The sequence below is a fragment of the Scyliorhinus canicula genome, chromosome 4 (assembly GCF_902713615.1).
Source record: "Scyliorhinus canicula chromosome 4, sScyCan1.1, whole genome shotgun sequence".
Lineage (NCBI taxonomy): Eukaryota > Metazoa > Chordata > Chondrichthyes > Carcharhiniformes > Scyliorhinidae > Scyliorhinus > Scyliorhinus canicula.
In genome coordinates this window covers 24,075,106-24,091,331 of record NC_052149.1, presented here as the reverse complement: position 1 = coordinate 24,091,331, position 16,226 = coordinate 24,075,106, and the positions used below count along the sequence as shown (strand labels likewise).

General features: G+C 43.8%; 1 protein-coding gene across 1 annotated transcript in view; it reads right to left on the bottom strand.

Moving 5' to 3' along the window:
• abcd3a (ATP-binding cassette, sub-family D (ALD), member 3a) overlaps positions 1–13,299 on the bottom strand; it is a 64,419-nt gene extending 51,120 nt beyond the window's left edge. Inside the window, exons 1-5 of the mRNA XM_038793881.1 lie at positions 13,162–13,299; positions 12,960–13,058; positions 4,144–4,232; positions 3,271–3,340; positions 2,913–3,010 (exon numbers count right to left, since the gene is read on the bottom strand). Of these exons, the coding sequence (XP_038649809.1) occupies positions 2,913–3,010; positions 3,271–3,340; positions 4,144–4,232; positions 12,960–12,986 (284 nt within the window). The 5' untranslated portion in view covers positions 12,987–13,058; positions 13,162–13,299. The remainder of the gene's footprint in view (positions 1–2,912; positions 3,011–3,270; positions 3,341–4,143; positions 4,233–12,959; positions 13,059–13,161) is intronic.
• Between the last annotated feature and the right edge of the window lie 2,927 nt (positions 13,300–16,226).

Sequence of the window (16,226 nt, the reverse complement as noted above, 5' to 3'; positions counted from 1 at the left end):
GGGGCTTGTGCCAAAATTGTGACAGCTGCCTCACAAGCTAGTTAAGCAACAGCCTGATATAGGCATACTCACGAATCATGCATTACAGATAATGTCCTAGACACCACCATCCCTATTCCGGAGTATGTCCTGTCTCAAAGACAAGGTAAGACTCAACGGACGTGGCAGCACAGTGGTGTACAATCGGGAGGGGGTTGCCCTGGAAGTCCCCAACATCAAATCCAGATCCCATGAAGTCTCATGGCACCAGGTCATATATGGGCTAGGAAACCTCCTGCTGATTACTACATGCCGTCCCCCCTCAGCTGATGAATCAGTGCTCCTCCATGTTGAAGACCATTTGGAGCAAGCACGAAGGGTGGCAAGCATGCAGAATATGCTTTAGGTGGGGGACTTCAATGTCCATCACCAAGAGTGGCTCAGTACTACCACCACAGACCGAGCTGGTCAGGTCCTAAAGGAGATCGCAGCTAGATTGGGACTGTGGCAGGTAGTGAGGGAAAACATACTTGAACTCATCATTATCAACCTGCCTGCCGGAGATGCATCTGTCCAGGACAGTATCAGCAAGAGTGACCACTGCATCTTGTGGAGTTGAAGTCCCGTCTTCACATTGAAGATATTCCCCATTGTGTTGTGTGACACTACCTGGAATACTGTGGACAGTTTAGGTCCCCTTATCTAAGAAAAGATATTCTGGCATTGGAAGCAGTCCAGAGAAGGTTCATCCCGGGTGTGGAGGGATTTTCTTAAGAGGGAGGTTAAGTAGGTTGGGTCTGTACTCATTGGAGTCTAGAAGATTGAGAGGCAACCTAATTGAAACATGTAGGATTCTTAGGGGGATTGACAGGGTAGATACCAAGAGGTTATTTCCTCTTGTGGGGGAGTCTAGGACCAGAGCACATAATCTAAGAGTAAGGGGTCGCCCATTTAAGACTGAAATGAGGAGGAATTTCTTCTTTCAGAGGGGAGTGTACCAGTGGAATTCTTTACCAGAGGTCGGTAAAGGCTAGGTTGTTAAGTATTTTCAAGATTGAGACACAGTTTTTTAAATGAGTAATGGATAGTGGGAAAGTGGAGTTGAAGATTACCATATCCGATTAGTCATGATCTCATTGATGGGGAGATTCCGGCGCTGGATTGGGATGGACACAGTAAGAAGTCGCACAACAGGGGGCGGCACGGTGGCGCAGTGGTTAGCACTGCTGCTTCATGGTGCCGAGGTCCCAGGTCACTGTCCGTGTGGAGTTTGCACATTCTCTCCTTGTCTGCGTGGGTCCCACCCCCACAACCCAAAGATGTGCAGCACGGTAGCCTTGTGGATAGCACAATTGCTTCACAGCTCCATGGTCCCAGGTTCGATTCCGGCTTGGATCACTGTCTGTGTGGAGTCTGCACATCCTCCCCGTGTGTGCATGGGTTTCCTCCAGGTGCTCCGGTTTCCTCCCACAGTCCAAAGATATGCAGGTTAATTGGATTGGCCATGATAAATTGCCCTTAGTGTCCAAAATTGCCCTTCGTGTTGGGTGGGGTTACTGGGTTATGGGGATAAGGTGGAGGTGTTGACCTTGGGTGGGGTGCTCGTTCCGGGAGCCGGTGCGGACTCGATGGGCCGAATGGCCTCCTTCTGCGCTGTAAATTCTATGATATCTATGATGTGCAGGGTAGTTGGATTGGCCACGCTAAATTGCCCCTTAATTGGAAAAAAATAATTGGGTACTCTGAATGTTTTTTTTTTAAACTTTAAAAATAAGAAGTTTCACAACACCAGGTTAAAGTCCAACAGATTTATTTGAAATCACTAGCTTTCGGAGCACTGCCCCATCATCAGGTGAAGTCGATGAAAGATCAGCGTCTGAAAGCTTGTGATTTCAAATAAACCTGATGGACTTGAACCTGGTGTTGTGAGACTTCTAACCATGAACTCATTGAATGGCAGACAGAGTCAATGGGCCGAATGGACTACTTCTATTCCTACGTCTTATGGTCTATGGTCACTGCAGTTGCACTGGCCATCATTTTAGCTGCTCACAGCAGTTAGGTGATGAGGTGCCTGCTGGAAGCTGTTGGGGCCTCAAGAATTAATGCAAATCTGGGGCCTAATATATCAATGGGATCCTGCTTACATTTTATACCCAAGACTGAGTGGAGCATCCAGCATGGTTTCCGTCAAGATGAAAGCTGGTCCAATTGTCCAGAAAAATGTCGAGGCCTTGCAAGGTGAGTGAAAAGCTTTCCTTTGTTGCTGCTTCGCAGCTCAGGAACTTCCAGCAAGCTCCTCAAACTGACGATTTGCATTAATGCACGAGGTTGCTTTCTACCTGCTTCCAGCATGCCCCTCAGCCACCTAACTGCTGTAAAATAAGTAGTTAAAATAAAAGTGAAGCTGCAGCTTCCCTCATCCCCAGACCCTCCTGAAACATCCTCTCTAATGACATGCTTCGCATTGGCCATGGTTTTAGGCTCTCTGAATTTCCTCTTCCACATACCAAATTGCTGCTACTTTCCCCGTCACTTCAGGCAACCAGCTGAGTGCTGGCATACAGATGTAGCCTGATAGCTAACATACTCTGGTCGTGAGATCTTTATGTGTGTTTTGCAATCACTCCTCTGTGCGCTCCCCTCAACCCCACTACCAACTTGTTTGAAAACCACTGCAGATTAAAATCAATTACTTGGACATCTTTTAAAATGCAAGAAGCAACTTTTTTTTGTTCAACATGTATTTGAAATGATATTGTTGTTTAATAATTGTCAAACAGGGTAATGACAAGCTATTCATGCAACTTGCTGTTCATGCACATTTCAACTTTACTTCTAAAATAGTCAGAATGCACAAGACTGTCTTATTTCTAAATAACAATATAAATTTACTATACCATACTATATTATTCCAATAGCTACAGACTTACTTTAAGTATTCCTCATACAGGTAGGTGGTGAGTCTTACTCTGAATCGAAGTTTCAACTGATTCAAGCCAAACTTCAGGAAATTATTTACCAAAGATATCTGAAGTAACATAAATTATACATTAGCATCGCTAAAAACAGAATTTAAGAGGCACAGCTTAAAATTTTGACCAACAAGAATATCCAAACGGAAATATTCATCCAACTTTTAATTTGTAATCTTTACAATTCTTCAATTTGCAAAGTAAATGAGGTATTAGAAAATGTAGATACAGTAATGTATGCGCCCATTTATCACCATCAATCCAGCAATAGCTATCTAAAACTGTTGATATAACAAATAACAGAAAACAAACTTACCGCTGGCATTGCTGCAACAAAGTTGAATAAGTATCTCTTGAAATCTTTGGTGCTCCGACCAATAATTGCACTGCAAACCATGACATGAGTACGAGACTGAGATTAGGTGTGAAATTATGCAATGCTAACTTGATCAAAATACAGGTGCACTATCACTCTAAATAGGCTTAGAAAAAACCCTTTAAATAAAATGCATGAAGATCCTCAGCCATGCTCATCTGCATGCACTGCTCTTTCAGTAATTATATCCCTGTTGCTTTCAAGCTCCACACTGAACAACCCTTCCAACACCCATTCACTGAATGTACAGATGTATAACAACATACAGATGATCCTAGTGATCAATGCCTGATATGTTGCAAGTTGTCATTAAACCTTGACTACTTTGATATTTTGCCTTCCCCAAATTCTTCAGGGGGGGAAAAACATGTAAACAGATGGTTTCTAGGTGACAAAGCTGAACCCTCGCAAAGAAGAGTGCTAGGCTATCCTATCTTTATAAAGGCTACATTCTAATTCCCAGGCATTCTCGCACAGTATACTGGATTTAAATGGAATTTGCATCAATTACTGTGCCAATGGTTAAGCAAATGAAGTGGCCCAGAAAGCTTTCCCGGAGGAATTCGCATGATCACAGTCGCATGATCACAGTTGGATGAAAATTGTTTTCCATTGGTGTGAAAGGAGCATAACTCAACTCATGGAAATTCACCCCAATCTTCTTTGTACAAATCTACCTTCCCAACTGAGGGTAGCATGGATTCAGGTCCAAAACTGAAGTTAATTGCTCAGAAATAAAACTCTCATTCCAGTTGTTCCTATAACTACATGCAGACATTGAGATGCCATGAATAGGGAAATCTGCAAACGTACCTTTCAATCATGGTCCCATTTTGAATCATCCAGACATCACAGTAGGTTCGAGCAACAAGCATTGCTGCAATGAGCATCAGGTACGCAGTCTGGAATGAGAAAACAAGTATTTAATGTTCACCTGATTCAAGCAAGGCAGCTTGGGAACGAGGAGAAGAGAGAAATAACCAAAGCCTAGCAACTCAATTGGGAACTGCATTGGCAAGTAGTTCAGAAAACATTCTCCATTCACGCCTTCTGGCAAGGGAAATACACACAGTATGGGAGGAAATCAAACAGCAGGGAAAATTCATATGCACTGCATCCAAATTTTAGAATAGAAAAAGACACAGATGTAGTAACAATTTGAATACTATTCTACAACAATACATATATGTTTGTTTATTTATTATTTCTTTTTTACAGCACATAAGGCCTTCAGCCCAATGTGTCCACACCAGCTCCCAAAAGTGCTGCCCAGCTAGTCTGAGTGAGGTGACTAACCCATTGCCAAAAGTCAACATCGAGAAAGAGCCCCTACCAGTGACCCTTTGATGCTCGGCAAGGCAGCAACGATCTTCCATCTGCTTCACACCCCCAGATCCGGCTCCACGGACAGTGGATTCAGGGCCGTGCACAAATAGACAAAGGAAACCCCATCGTCAAGTGACAACCCTCACAAGGGTCACAGGGAATCACGTATCGCCCGCCCCGAGGGGCTCGTGGAGTACGAGTTCCCGTGGTAACGGGTGGATGCTCGCCAATCCGGGGCTCCGTACTGAGCCCTTTAATTGCTGACCCAGAGTTCCTTTAGCACTGGGCTGGGACACTCATGGATGCGGCTTTTCTTGGAGTTCAGCATAAATCTGTTTAAACCTTCCTCTTCATGTCTCCTGGATTGCTACATGGTGGAAGCTGCATACGGATGTAAAGCGAAAATAAAATCAGATTCAGCTGTGAATTTTTGAACAGCCCATGCACACTATCTGAGTAGTGACAGCTTCAGTCGGAAAAATGGACCAGAGCAATTGAACACTGTCTAATACTTCGGGTACAGTTCTGTGCCTGCATCAATGAATAGTATCACAAACATTTGTCACTACAGAAAAATGAGAAAAACATTTGGTGAAAAAATCACAAGTCTAGATTTTAAAATTCTCTTTTAATTCCATTCAATATCAATATTAAGGAAGTACTAAATTATAAGGTTTTCATCATTGCTACTCCAACTGATGGGTGATGTGCAGGGTTCACAACAGCAAGAGATTTAGTTGAATCAGAACACTATGTCTGGAGTGACAAAATATCTCAAGTCTTCACACCTACTCCAACATCTATATATTGTTACTCAATCCTTATTTTTCAAATCTCACCTCACATTACTCCTTTAAGGAACACCAAGCTCTTTTCTCTGCCCTTTCAGATGTAAAATGTCAGGAGCCTCTTTCCAATCCTTGTTTTCCTTTTTAATCTCTGTCTTACTGGCCCCTTTTTGCTGGCTGCTGTTTTTAAAGTTACAGACTTTTGGTTTTGAACTGAAACTCCCGCTGCAAGCTGCTATTTGGACTGGTCCAGGCAGACTCCTTGGTTCAGTATGCTCTGTGGCATAGTCCGTGATGTCACTTTGATGGACTTGGCTAGCAACCAATCCCCTCTTCGTAAATTCTGGGACATCTTCTATTCTCGATTGGGGTTGGTAATCTTTCACAAAATGTGAGCAGGAGCGGTGCAGGATTCTGTTGGATATTTCTCCCAAGAAGGTTGGAGCCTCTTCTCTCTCTGGTCCCTCAGCTGGAGTGAACAGGTCTGAACATCCTTTCTCGTGATCCTGTGAAGCTTTAACATCTGATTTAGATGCTGCAAGCATTCTATATCCAGCCAGGCCTGTGCAAGAACAGGCTAACGACTTTAGAGGAAATGACAGAAAGACTGCAGCTACCCAACGGGAATGAACTCTGACACCTACAGGTTATGAACTTTCTCCGCAAGGAGACGACAGCATACCCACGATACCCATGGACCCCGAGACACACAATGCTAGAGGAACTACTGGATGCGGATAATCGGGGGGGGGGGGGGGGGGGGGGAGCGGAAGAACTGCAGGAACCTGTACGGACGACTATTAAAAAGGTCACACTCGCCACTGGATGAAACACGGGAAAAATGGGAGGAAAAATTAGGACTGGAATTAGGGTGGGAACTCTGGAGCGAAGCACTGAACAGAGCAAACTCTACCTCCTCCTGTGCAAGGCTAAGCCTCATGCAACTGGAAGTGGTGTACAGAGCGCACCTGACAAGAACCCGAATGAGCGGGTTCTTCTCGGAGGTGGAGGATAAATGTCAACAGTGCCAGAGGGGCCCGGCCAACCACACTCACATGTTCTGGGTATGCCCCAGACTTGTCGAATTCTGCACAGCCTTCATCGAGGCAATGTCCACGGTTTTCGGGGTGAGTGTGGAGCCGTCCCCGAGGGTGGCAGTATTCGGGGTATCGGACCAGCCAGAACTATTCATGGGGAAGGGGACTGCCGCCCTTGCCTTTGCCTCACTAATCATCTGCCAAAGAATCCTGCTCAGCTGCCATCAGCGGCACCACCCACTGCAGACTGGCTGGCAGACCGGTCGTAAGTTCTCCACCTGGAGAATATCAAATTCACTTTCCGAGGGTCAGAGCGTGGAGGTCATTCATCAACTTGTTCCAGGACCTGTTCAAAGCCAACAGCCAACAGAGCGCCGGGGGGAGGGGAAAATGAAAAATGAAAATGAAATGAAAATCGCTTATTGTCACGAGTAGGCTTCAATGAAGTTACTGTGAAAAGCCCCTAGTCGCGACATTCCGGCGCCTGTCCGGGGAGGCTGGTACGGGAATCGAACCGTGCTGCTGGCCTGCTTGGTCTGCTTTAAAAGCCAGCGATTTAGCCCAGTGAGCTAAACCAGACGGAACCGCCAAAGAAACACCAAAAATAAGATGGGAGTGGGGGCAAATGACAAGGGGGGGGGGGGGGGGGAGAAGAGAAGCGCCGCATACATGTAAATAGGGGATAACTAACCACTGTATAATAAGTGACCTAAGAAAATATCTTAAAACAACAAAAGGATGAGAGGGGGTCGATATCAAGGGAAATGTCTTGTATTTTGTACCCGATGCACATAGCCTGGTTCATTGTAGTGTATCAAATGAAATATTTTTTTAAAAACATTTTTAAAAACACATAAATTAAGGCTGACACTTCAGTACGTTACTGAGAGAGTGCCATACTGTCAGAAGTGCTGGGTTTTGATGTTAAACTGAGGATCCATGGAAGAGACTGTCCAATATTGGGCCACCCATTGGTGAGGCCATGACCAGCGCGCAAGGTTGAAACCATTGGAGAGGATTGTGTCCTAGTACTTCATCTTCCTTCTCACATTCCACTTCCCCCTCATCTCGTACTATTCTGATTTACATGCCCCAATGTGCACCGCATGCATCGCTTGTCCCTGCAGCCATCCCACCCCTTCCATTTTCAGCAGCTTTACCTGCTCTGTACTCAGTTCACTCTCCCAGGTCATCCTGCATTTTAAGGAGAAAGTCTACTAATGCACACATGTCTGGAAGCAACGACTTTCTGCAAAAAATTCCTTATGTACTTGCCACACTACTTGCTGTAGGCTTTTGCGACTTGAAGCAATGGATAAGAACACCGAATATTTGTAGAATCATTGCAGCAGCCAGAAGAAACCAACCAGCAACTAACTTGTAAGTACTTGATGGTCCCTTTGATAATATTGATGAGGCAGGTGGTGATTCTTCCAGCTGGTTGACAGGTGTTCAGCCGCACAAGGTTAGAGAGTGTCCAGCTCCAAAATGGCACCGCTGATGTCAAATCAGTGTGATATTATGATCAACCTGATCTGCATACTTCAGGTGGGCATTCACCATGTACATATCATGGATGCTATTTTGGAGTTCTAAGAGCACTCATAACAACCAAAAGCAGGTGTGAGTCAGCCCAATTACTTTCCCAATGTATTTTAAATCAATAATGAAAAATTACTTTAGTGACACAAGACTGATATCCCTTGCAAGCTGACATGAAAATAAGTGAGGTGATTTTCCAACTTTACTGTTTCAATAATATGGGAGACACTGGGAAATTAGGATTGTTATTTAAAATAAAGAGCTATGCTGGGTGGGAGAGGGGAATTTACTAGAAGCATTCGGAGGCGGATTTGGAGGAGCTTAAGGGCAAGTGGGAAGACGAGCAAGGAGGAGAGATAAAGGCAGGGCCGGCTCAAGGCACCGGCAACTCGGGCAGTCGCCCGGGGCGCCATGTGCTAGGGGACGCCAGAGACTCGGGTCCCGCGCATGCGCAGTTGGGCCGGTGCCAACCAGCGCATGCGCGGTGGCCGCCCTCCCCCAGGGCGCCCCCCCCCCGGTCCGCCCCCCCCCCCCCCCCCCCCCCCCCCCCGGTCCGCCCCCCGCTCTGTCCGCTCCCCCCCCCCCCCCCCCCGAGTGTAGAGACCTGGGTTAGTGACATGGCTGGATTTCTCAGTCTCGAGAAAATAAAGTTTGCTGTAAGAGGGTCAATGTTAGGGTTCTCCCGGAGGTGGCAGCCGTTCGTCGACTTTCTCGGGGAAAATTAAAATGTCAGCAGATGCAGTATTCCAAAGTGGGGGTGCAGATTGTTGTTGTATGGTTGAGGTACGTGAAGATTGGGCTGGGGGATGAAATGTTTATTTTGCCATGTTGATGTCATTGTTTATGCTACTGTTATAAAAAATTTCAAATACCTTAATAAAATATCATTTAATAAAAATAAATAAATAAATAAATAAATAAATAAATAAATAAATAAATAAATAAATAAAAGAGCTACGATGAGCTCTTGAATGTATTAGTTGCAAGAAATATAAATATTTGAGGTTTAAGAAAATGGCATCTTTTACAGGTTTTAGCCACAAGTGAATAAATTAAATTGTTTGACAAGTATGCATCATGGATTAAGTCTATAAACATTCTAACAAGTGCTCTGATTATGAATACATCAGGCAAGTTTTTGGATGGTGTAGGTGCCAGACATATATTGCCAACTCAAAGAAATAAAATAATTATTTTTACAGCACCATGATGTTTTGTAATTTTAGATTATGCTGCCATGGGAAACCTTGGGTGAATTGTTAAAATGCTACTACTTAGCTAAACTTAGTTCTCAAAGGATTAAATTCACAGCAAAGTAGGGATTCCAGGTATAGATCAAATTTTAGGTGGGGTGTCCGAATCAGCATACTGGAGACGGTGAAAGATAGTTTGACATTCCATCAATTGTCTATAGTTATTGTTGCTGTGACAACTCTATTCATCTGAACTCAGTAAGGCTTATTGCCAAATTAAGCCACTAGAGGGATAGTTAGCTCTAATGCTGTAGTCAAAACTTAGCTACAAAATCAGGAGGCAGTCAGCGAAGGGCTGTAAAATTGTAAAATGCATCACCTCATAGTTACAGATATAAAATGTCATCTACTACTTAGACAAATTTTGAACAAAAATTTTTCATTCTCCTTCGAAAACTTTATCTGTGTTATTCCATTTAAGTCAATTTGCACTGATTAATTTTAGAGGTATTAGCTATTCTTTGAGAAGTATTTTTTCTTTGTCAATTCAGAAAAGACCAACTGTCTGTTGAACTAGTTAATGTTTCCTGCAGAATCTAAGGGGCGGAGAATTTGGCGTGATGTCATTTACGTCTTTTCACGCAATCTAAAAACTTATTCATATTTCAATTACTCTTATTTGTAAAGTTACTTTCTTTTAAACTGTGTGAACTGAACAACTTTGGGAACATTTGCAAGAGGAATTATGAATGTTTTGCCATTAGTTTAAAAACAATTCGAGTACGCATTTTGTTGTCCTTTAGAAGAACCACTTGTTATCATAATAAGGCCAGTACAACATTCCAAGCAGTAGTTAGTTAACATCATCTGATCATCTAAATTTTGTTCAAAAACAATGTTAAAATCCAGTCATTATTCCCAGCATGTTTCTAAATTGGTAACTCATTAACTTCACTTCTATAATTTCCTTATTGTGGATCTTTTAATCAACACCTTTTAGTCAATTATCATGTCTTCCGTAGAGAAGGGTTGTTCGATATTTACGGCTTGCATCTGTGACCGAGTGCGTGTGGCTACGGGGGATACGTTAGCGGGAGTTTCATTGGTAATGGGATCAGAAGTGAGAGTCAGGACTTGGGAAAGTGGAATTGTAAGACCGGGGAGCGCAAAATGAGGGTGGGGTCCAGGGTTCAAATTCTCCTCGTCTTCCGTATCGCTTGAATAGGGGAACATCGGCATGCCAGAGTTTGGAAAATCAGCAAACTTAGATATATTATTCTGTCTTTCCATCCAAATTATTAATACAGATTGTTAATAACTGAGGCCTCAGCATTGACCCTTGCGACACTCCACTATTCACTGCCTGCCAACTTGAAAAAACCCTGTTTATGTCCTGTAATTTAAAGAAATACACTTCCAATTTTGATATATCTCCAAATTTTAACTTAACTTTCAGGGATTTATGTACCTGGATGCCAAGATCTCTCTGTTCATCTATACTACCAAGAATCTTGCCATTAGCCCAGTACTCTGCATTCCTGTTACTCCTTCCAAAGTGAACCACCTCACACTTTTCCGCATTAAACGCCATCTGCCACCTCTCAGCCCAGCTCTGCAGCTTATCTATGTCCCTCTGTATCCTATAACATCCTTCAGCACTATCCACAACTCCACCGACTTTAGTGTCATCTGCAAATTTACTCACCCATTCTTCTATGCCCTCCTCCAGGTCATTTATAAAAATGACAAACAGCAGTGGCCCCAAAACAGATCCTTGTGGTAGACCACTAGTAACTGAACTCCAGGCTGAACATTTGCCATCAACCACCACCCTCTGTCTTCTTTCAGCTAGCCAATTACTGATCCAAACCGCTAAATCACCTTCAATTCCATACTTTCTTATTTTCTGCAATAGCCTACCGTGGGGAACCTTATCAAACACCTTACTGAAATCCATATACACCACATCAACAGCTTTACCCTGATCCACCTGTTTGGTCACCTTCTCAAAAAACTCAATAAGGTTTGTGAGGCATGACCTACCCTTCACAAAACCGTGTTGACTATCGCTAATCAACTTGTTCTTTTCAAGATGATTATAAACCCTATCTCTTATAACCTTTTCCAACATTTTACCCACAACCGAAGTAAGGCTCACAGGTCTATAATTACCAGGGTTGTCTCTATTCCCCTTCTTGAACAAGGGGACAACATTTGCTATCCTCCAGTCTTCCGGCACTATTCCTGTCGACAAAGACGACATAAAGATCAAGGACAAAAGCTCTGCAATCTCCTCCCTGGCTTCCCAGAGAATCCTAGGATAAATCCCATCTGGCCCAGGGGACTTATCTATTTTGACATTTTCCAAAATTGCTAACACCTCCTCCTTTTGAACCTCAATTCCATCTAGCCTGGTCGACTGAACCTGAGTGTTCTCCTCGACAACATTGTCTTTCTCCAGTGTAAACACTGATGAAAAATATCCATTTAACGCTTCCCCTATCTCTTCTTATTCCACACACAACTTTCCACTACTATCCTTGATTGACCCTAATCTTACTCTAGTCATTCTTTTGTTCCTGATATACCTATAGAAAGCCTTAGGGTTTTCCTTGATCCTATCCGCCAACAACTTTTCGTGTCCTCTCCTCGCTCTTCTTAACTCTCCCTTTAGGTCCTTCCTGGCTAACTTGTAACTCTCAAGTGCCCTGACTGAGCCTGATGAAGTATCTAGAAGCAGAATGGCAATCTTACTGCGAGTGCCACTCCACAGAATATTCGAGCCAATAATGTTACAGATCGACGTACTGTTTCCAGGTGATAACTCAGTTTTTCTCTCTCCACAGTTGCTGTCACACCTGCTGAGTATTTCCAGCATATTGTGTTTTTTTGTTTCAAATTACCATCATCTACAGTATTTTGTTGTTATATCAGGATTCTATTGATTGGCCTAAACTTTGATGAGCGTTCAGCCATGAGACATCAACCACTAGCCTCTCAAAATGTTAAAATTGCATGAAACTCAACCTGAAACATTTTTCCTTTCTTCTGGTCTCTTTCTCTTCCTCAGCCACTAGCTTGCATCGTCTCCTCCTGGTTGACAGAGTAGATAACCTGCATCAAAGCAGCTCTTCATGTTCCCTAACCAACAGGAAGGGATGCATAACACCTCAGGTTTACTAGCCACTGGGTTTCCCCTCTGTCATAATATCCACTCATGGATACAATGAGATACAGACAGGCAGTGATTGGCACACAGGATAACCAATGAACACACACGACACAGAACAACCAATCACCAGACAGGACACTACCACTAGAAAACACACGAGGCATTAAGACTCTGCCTCGTCTCACTGGATACAGCTGCAGAGATAGTTAGAGTGCACAAGGCCATGAGCACCTTCTCCACGTGATAGAGAGCTAGTCTGGTCAAGCCAGTCAGAGGTTATCAGTTTAGATTAATAGAGTGTCAACCCACAGCAGATTATGTACAGCAACAAGCAAGTTCAATAAAACAGTGTTGGACCATCTCCTGTGTCGGAAGCCTGATTAGCGTCTCACTGCATCCAGTTGCAGTCGATGTTAGACCAACTCAGATAACACATCACCCTCTTTCTCAGAAAGCCGGTCTCTCACCTCTCCTTGGAGTCACATCTGATTTATTTTTGTTTAATATACCCAACTGACAAATCACTAAGTATCAGCCTTCACTTGAATAAACATGTCCATGCAACACTTACCTCTTGTGAAACCATTCCAGGCACCATTATTTTCAAGATCTGCCAAATCCTTCCAAAGAAAACACCATCCACAACTGCTTTCTCTTTTTTCCCTTCTTTCTGAAAAATTGCAGGGAGGGGTAACTTTTTTAATTCCCAAGCAACCAAGCAAATATATAATTTAAATGAATAACATTGTGATATATTTTCATGATATACTTACTTCATTCTGAAGAGAAACTTTCCCATCATTCTTACTGTAATGAAAGATTTAGCAATGAAGGTGTTACACAGAAAAATTGTGAATAAATTATGTAAACCAAAGAAGGAACTGATTTATCTTCTGTATCATTATTATTATTATTCCCATGTATTCAAAATGAATGAATTCCCACAGCCATTCAGTTCAAAGAGCTATAATCTGGCCCCTTTACTTCTTTCCTTTGGTTTTCATCCTTCCCATTAACATACACACTTCCAAAATAGTAGTAAAAAGCAATGCCAAGCGACAGGTGGTCCAGCCGCCTGCCCAGTCTCTGCCCGACCAGCCCTACTCTGCCTCCTATTCTCTGTTGTTCCTTTCTCCCTTTCCCAACTTGCTCCTATTTCACTCTGTATCCTCCCTGGTTCCCCACTCCCGACACTTCCTTCAACCTCATCCCCTTCCTCTACCTGTCTCCTCCACTTCTGCTTGCCTACCCCTTGTTACTACTGCTATTTTGCGTTCACTTTCCTCACTTCTTCTAACCTTCCCACTCTCCCTTTGTCTCTTCCCTCACACTTGCATTCACTGCCGACTTTCCGCATTAGCCCCCATATGCTCCTTACCCCTTCACGCCTCCATAACACCATCATTTCCTTCCCAACTTGTTTTGCACCAACCCTTTCCTCAATTTAAACTCTTTCATCCACTTTCACCTCATCCACTGCTCTTTAATCTCCTATTTCCTGCCCATTCCTTTGTCCCTTTCCTTTTTCTGCCCCATACTCTCTCCCCTTACTTATTCCATCTCATTATTATCCACACTTCCAACCTCTGCTATTCCATTCCCTATGATTAACTACAAAGCCAGTTTTCCAGCAACAACCACAGCTATAAATAACTTATAGTTACACAAGTACCTTAAACTATTTTTGTCTTTCCATGTTAGCAAAGTTGGAGGACATTAGAGGAGTGTGCTAAACACAGAAATGGCGATTGGCAGCCTGTAGATTTAAGCCACCATCGGCAGATGGTTAGCAGAAGTAGAGCATAGGGAATGAGGTAGGCAACAATCATTAAATGTCATCACAGAAGTTTCAACTGGTCCAATGACAAAAGCAATCTCCACACTGAGTTTCCATGAGGATGAGTAGACCTCGAAAGAGCAAAGCACTAGATATTTCAATAATCTTCATGTTTTAAAAAAACTAAGGCCTAATGAGTTAATGAATATGAACTAAACCGAGTGGTAGTGCCACTTTAAGAAACCAACGGGAACACTGCAGCTTGTAAGAACAGCATCAATTTTGGAGAACTAAGGTTAAAGTATCCAAATTATAGAGTACAGAACAAATGCATGCAGGTGTGGGGGCAAAATGTAACTAAATTGCAACAGCAATTTGTCAAACAAAAAGGTGCTGGCTGAATACAAAACTTTCAACAACAAAATTTTGTGAATTACTGCATATGGGTGGATTCTCGCTGCCTACCCTCTGTTTTATGTTAGATCTGAATCAGCATTTTGTATGCTTCCTTCTGTTTTTCTACCCCTCTCTACATCTTCAATGGAGGCCATGGCTTCAGTGTGTGGTATTTCTGAAAATTTAATATTCCTTCATCTAGGCAAGATAAAATATTTACATTTTATTTCCCAAATGCATAGAATTTAAATTTTGCGGAGTAACATAGCAAAGAAATGAAACGCTTGTGTACTCAAAAGCCACTTACTTTCACCTAAAATACTGTGACCTAAACAGAAATCAACATATTTTATTCATTCATGTTAAAGACAAGTCCTCGGAGTAGCCACCAGCATTTAAATTGTAAAGCGCCCGTCTCATCTGATCTTCCTGACTCAGGCCGGTGAGACTGAAGAAGCAAAGCGCACCCACGGCTCCAACAAAGTGCAAAAGGACGGGAGCAAAGGAGAACAGGCCCCCTTTTATGCCATCATCTGCCGTACAGCAGGTGAGATTAAAGGTCCCAGTGAAAGGGAAAAGGTAAGTTTCCACGGTAAGTAAATGAGATGTTCTATGTTCTATGCTCAGACACTGGCAGGGGGAGGTGGGCGAATCCGGACACGGCGGAAGATACACCGTGTGGGGGTTCAGTCTGGAGTTCTTTTTCCTTTTAACACTTTCGGAGTAGCTTAAGTTTCTCAGAGTGGCAATCTCTGGCAGATTGCCACTCTCTTTTTTTTTTTTTAAATAATTTTTATTGAATTTTTCAAAATACAAACATTTTAACCCCCCCTACATTTACATTTAAATTATAACAACACAAAGTCAAACCCCCCTACTTAACAATAAAGAGAAAAAGAATCCCCCCCCCCCCCCCCCCTACCCGCGCATCCCCCCCCCCCCCCCCCCCCGCCGGCGAACCGACAGTCAGACCAACTTATCATTTCTAGCAGCGTCCTCGGGCAGGCCTTGCCCGTGCCACCGCCGCTACCGGTACTTCCTTCGTCGTTTTCCCCCCCTCCCCCCCCCCCCCCTCCCCCCCCTCCCGCCCTCCCCTCCCCTCCCGGGTTGCTGCTGTCATGGCCTCAGTTTCTATCTCTGATCCAAGAGGTCTAGGAAGGGTTGCCATCGCCTGGAAAACCCCTGCACCGACCCTCTCAGGGCGAATTTGATCCTTTCCAATTGGATAAAGTTTGCCATGTCGTTTAACCAGGTGTTAACACTCGGAGGCCTTTCGTCCCTCCACTGAATCAGGATCCTCCTCCGAGCCACCAAGGACGCAAAGGCTAATATTCCAGCCTCCCTCGCCTCCTGTACCCCCGGTTCCACCCCAACCCCGAAGATCGCAAGTCCCCATCCTGGCTTGACCCTGGACCCCACCACTCTCGACACCGTCCCTGCCACCCCCTTCCAGAACTCCTCCAGTGCCGGACATGCCCAAAACATATGTGCATGATTCGCAGGGCTTCCCGAACATCTAATACACCTGTCTTCACCCCCGAAAAACCGACTCATCCTTGTCCCCGTCATGTGGGCTCTATGCAGTACCTTAAATTGAATGAGACTTAGTCGCGCACATGACGACGACGAGTTAACCCTCTCCAGGGCGTCTGCCCATGTCCCGTC